General features: G+C 52.3%; 1 protein-coding gene across 1 annotated transcript in view; it reads left to right on the top strand.

The window, feature by feature from the left end:
* Window positions 1-3,195: 3,195 nt before the first annotated feature.
* Window positions 3,196-4,719, top strand: part of PALD1 (phosphatase domain containing, paladin 1) — a gene marked incomplete at its 3' end in the record, with an annotated part of 8,846 nt that continues 7,322 nt past the window's right edge. The window contains 7 exon segments of the mRNA XM_010085056.1: window positions 3,196-3,380; window positions 3,639-3,741; window positions 3,923-4,102; window positions 4,182-4,340; window positions 4,426-4,586; window positions 4,700-4,714; window positions 4,716-4,719. The exon segment at window positions 4,716-4,719 is cut by the window's right edge and continues 48 nt beyond it. Of these exon segments, the coding sequence (XP_010083358.1) occupies window positions 3,196-3,380; window positions 3,639-3,741; window positions 3,923-4,102; window positions 4,182-4,340; window positions 4,426-4,586; window positions 4,700-4,714; window positions 4,716-4,719 (807 nt within the window).

Genomic DNA, 4,719 nt, shown 5'->3' with positions numbered 1-4,719 from the left:
GTGGGCAAGTGCACGTTTCCTCCTCATCACGACGGCCAGGGGCAGATGCATCCTGCAGCTGCAGCCCGGCCGCCCCCCCTGCTATATTTAGTCCATTGTTTGCTGTGGCTTTGAGTCCTTGCCAGGTCCCTGGCTGCGGGAATAACCCCTGTGCTGGGCTGTGGGTGAGAGGAGGAGGTGGGCAAATGGGGGGCTGAGCACTGTGCAATGTCGTATCTTATGTGGGAGAGGACACAGAGCCTGGGCATAATCTCTGGGCATGCTCAAGCTGCATCCCAGTGCTGTTTGCAGCTCCATCCACCACAGATGGAGGAATGCTGGAACTTTGAATTTAGGCGAAACACCTGGAGAAGAACAGTGGGGATTTGTTCGGTCGGGATGCCTTCTTGTAGGGTGTCTGTCCGTTTTGCGGCTAGGGAGAAAATGGGCTCTTTGTTTATCTCCATGGTTTATCTGCAGCTTGGTCCCTGAGATTTGGGGATGGTCCCTGAGAGAGGGGATGGGCTGGCTGGGCGAGGGGTTCTGGGGTGAGCTCCCCTCACCCTGGGAGGGATGCTGTGCAGGGGATTTAATCTCTGCATCCTCTCTCCTAGTAAAAACCCCCTGAAATGCCATGTTGTGCAAGGGAAGGGATGTTCAGAGCTGGCTCGCCTGGCTGTTGCTGTTATAAAATCCACATGGATTGCATCCCAGCCACATAACTTCTTGTAGTGGCATGAAAATGGAGTAAAGCCCCCCCAGCCTGGCTGGTTTTTTGACACTAACTCAGATCTTATCCAGGCTGGATGCAGTGGGGTTCTTTTAAATACAGGCAAAATAATAAAACTGCTTATAAAACTCCTTTTCTTTTTTTTTTTTTTTTGAGGGTAACTTGCCCGCCTAAGCACCCGCTTAGTGTTTGCTGTGTTCAACTACTTGGTGGGGGAAAAAACCCTGATACTTGGGCTAATCCAGATCCCTTCAATGGGCTGGTCTGGGGGCTCCTGCTCTCTCGGCTGGCCTGTGATGGTGGCTGTGTTGCCTCTCTTCTTGTCACAGCCAACGGGAATATTTGGGATTGTTTTCAGGCAAGATGATTTTGTCTGTTTTCTTGGGAGAGGGTTTTGCTGCTTTTTCTTCCCCACTGACCCCATGTTGTGCCCTAGCTGAGGGAGTGGGCACTGGGGGGTGTCAGCCCTCCCACTCCCATCGGATTCAGCAGTAAATAGCTGCTCCCCTACGGCACCCCAGCGCTTCCCTCTTCCCGGGGCTTTTCAGAGCAGTTCCCGGGGTTGCCCAGAGCACCCCTTTTGGGGTAATTTCGGGACTTTTCTAGAAGATGCTTGCTTTGCCTGCCTGGCCAAGGGGGAGGAAAGAAGCTGCAATGTGATTTCCTCTCTCCATTCATTTTGTGGTTTGAAAAACCATTTCCAATTCTGCCTGGCATCTTTTATGTCTGTTAGTTTGTTGGGCAAGAAAAAAACAAAAACATCCCTGGGGGATTTATGGCAAAGGTGAGTGACAGCGGCGGGGGGGGGGGGGGGGGGGGGGGAGAAGGACAAAGGAAATGGAGAAGCTGCCTGCAAATTAGGGGGTCAGTCTCCATCCCCTGGCACAGGCATGCTGGAGCAAACCTAGAGGGATTGGTACAGTTCACTGGGGTGCTTTTGAAAAGATGCACCAATTCTGAACAAAATAAGGCAAAAAAGCATCCTGGGTGAAAAAAAAAAAAAAAAGCATCCTGCTGCTCACTGGCTGAGCTCTCCAAAGCCACAAGATTTCCAAAACCTCCCTGTGTGTGTGTATATATATATTTTAATTTTTTTGCTTTATTTTTGCCCCAACAGTCTTTAGTTGAAAGAAAAGCTTAAGGGGACTTGGAGAAATGGCACCAGCCTGAAACAGCTGGGCTTTTTTTTCTTTTTTATCGTCCTTTTTCTCCCATGTAAAAGAATCCATGCTGCCTAACAGTGCAGAAAATTCATGGTACAGCAACAAGTTTTCTGAAGAGTGGAGAAGGAAGATGGGGAGGAGGGGAAAATCTGTACCGGGGCACGGCTACCTCAAAATAGCACATTTTCTGGAGGCTTTTCCCCTCCCGCCCCAAAGCATTTGCAGCTGCTGGGGGCATCGCATTCCCTGGGATCGCAAGAAGGTGCTGATCCCATCCCGCTCGCCAGGCAGCAGGAGCAGCTGCAAAAGCATTTGTAGGGCTGGGTTCATGCCAGCCTGGGTTTCCTAGCGCTGTGCATCACCACCGAGCATTGCCATTGTCCCCTGTTTGGGTGCTGCCAGGTTTATGCCCCATGCAGCATTGGTGTGAAGGAGATTTTTTTGGAGGCTCTCTCCACTGGGGTGAGCAGAGTTGGTTTTTTGAGGTTTTTTGGTGGTGTTTGAGGTTTGGTTTTTAAAAATTTTTTATTTTTCTAGGTTGCCCCCTTGCTATCTCTCACTTCATTTGGTTACCAAGCTCTGGCGCTGGCCAGCGCAGACAGTTGCTGCATTGTCCTGGACCACTCGACTGTTCCTGCTTTGTCCGGGACCACTCGAGTGTGGCAGGATGCTCCTGGCCACTGCCAGCCACACTCCGCTCCTTGCTTAGGGATTAGCTCCCTGGTGATGAGGATCTGCTTTTGGGCTCCCTTCCCTGCCCTCATCCCACCTCTACTATGGGAATAACTGGGTGGTTTAAAAGCAGCTTTCAGATTTGCTCATTAAGAGCACAGCCTGCACTGGGAACCAATCTCTCCAAGTCTCACTCACTGCGCTGGGCATCTCCAAAATCCTGAATTACTAAATATTTAGTAATATTTACTCTCTGTTCCAGTGTTTTCCCTGCAGGGAGGGACCCTGGAGTGGTTTACGGGTGCTGGGAAAGGGAAGGATAAGGCTCCGGACTGTGCTGGGTCCCTCTGCAGTGCCATCTGCTGACTCTGCAGATTTTGGGGGCATCGGATCCAGCGTTTTGCCTTTCCTCCTGCCACAGTGCAGCCCCACTTTTGGCTGCTGCAGGTCTGGACCCTCCCGGATGGAGGAAGAAAACCCTTTCCAGGAGCAGGAGGGAAAGGGCTGGGTTCGTGTTTCTTCACCGGTTGTTGGTGGTTTTCCCTTCCTAAAACGGGAATGGCTGAAAAAAAAAAAAATTCCTCCTCCTTCTCCCTCCCTTCTTGTTTTCCCATCAATCACTGCCGCCTTCCCCGCAGCCGCCCGCAGGTGATGGGTACAACGGCCAGCACGGCGCAGCAGGCAGTGTCGGCATCCCCCCTGGAGAGCGGGGTGCCAGGTGACGGCGGCATGGAGGACCAGCACTCCCTCAGCATCCACTCCTTCCAGACCCTGGGGCTCCACAACAGTAAGGCCAAGTCCATCATCACCAACAAAGTGGCACCCGTGGTCATCACGTAAGTCCTCACGTCCCCTTGCCACCGTCTCCTGACCTCGGTTTTTCTGTGCTGTCTTCCCTAAATATGGCTTTAGTTTAATCTTTACCTACTATTATTTACCTCTTTTGCTTAGGGACATGGTTTAGTGGGTTAGGTGGTGTTGGGTTGATGGCTGGACTTGATGATACTTGAGGTCTTTTCCAACCTTAATGATTCTATGATTCTATTCTGTTATTTTTTTTTTTTCCTTTACCTACTCATACGTGACTTTTGCAGGTACAACTGCAGGGAGGAATTCCAGATCCATGATGACCTTCTGAAGGCCAACTACACAGTGGGACGCATTTCTGAGGCCATGCTGGAACACTACCTTGTGCAGGCGAGCATCTCCACCCTCAACCCATTCCAGCCTGGGGTTTGGAGACCTTGGGGGGAATTTTTGGGGGATAATTTTGAAGATCACCAAGAAAAAGCCACTTTTCTTCCCAGCTGTGTTCAAGCCTCCTTGCTCAAGCCCCCTTCTTCCCCATCACGTTCTCTCTTCCCATCTCGTTTTGCAGGGGAAATATTTCATGGTCAGGGATGTATATGGAAAATTAGATGTTTTGAACACTACGGGCAGCTGCGGCGCTCCCAATTTCCGACAAGCCAAAGGAGGTTATCCCGTGTTCGGCATGGGGCAACCCACCCTCAACGGCTTCAAGCTGGTCCTACAGCAGCTGCAGAGAGACGGCCACAAGGTTGGTGGGAGGGTGGGAACTGGGGCGAAAAAAAGCAAGAGAATGTTTGGGCAACCTCTTCTCTTCCTCTTCTTTGCAGGAATTTGTTGTCTTCTGCATCCGTGAGGAGCCTGTGGTCTTCCTACGGTTAGAGGGGGACTTTGTGTCCTACACCCCCCGGGGCAAGGAGAACCTTCATGAGAACCTGCAGCAGCGGGGGCTGCGGGCAGAGAGCCTGGAGCTGGCCATCCGCAAGGAGGTGGGGTGGGCTGGGAGGGGGTCACCCCGCCATCCCCCCAGCTTGGGTATGATGGTTTTGATAGCAATGCCTGTCTCCGTGCTAGATCCACAACTTTGCGCAGCTGAGCGAGAGCGTCTATTATGTCTACAACGACATCGAGCACTTGCGAGACGAGCCCCACGCCGTGCGGGTGCAGTGCGAGGAGGACATCCAGGTGACCGAGGAGGTCTACCGCAGACCTGTCTTCCTCCTGCCCTCCTACAGGTGCTGACCTTCCTCCTCCTCCTCCTTGCAAGCTGTCTTTCTGAGACCCTTGTGTCGTCCTAGCCCCTTTGTGGCCCCATCCTCCTAACAAGGGCTGTCCCCATGCCCGGCAGGTACCACCGGCTGCCCCCGC

The sequence above is a fragment of the Pterocles gutturalis genome, unplaced genomic scaffold, assembly GCF_000699245.1.
Source record: "Pterocles gutturalis isolate BGI_N339 unplaced genomic scaffold, ASM69924v1 scaffold30105, whole genome shotgun sequence".
NCBI classification, from domain to species: Eukaryota; Metazoa; Chordata; class Aves; order Pterocliformes; family Pteroclidae; genus Pterocles; species Pterocles gutturalis.
Note: the sequence above shows the minus strand (reverse complement) of the source record. Positions and strands in the feature narration are given on the sequence as shown.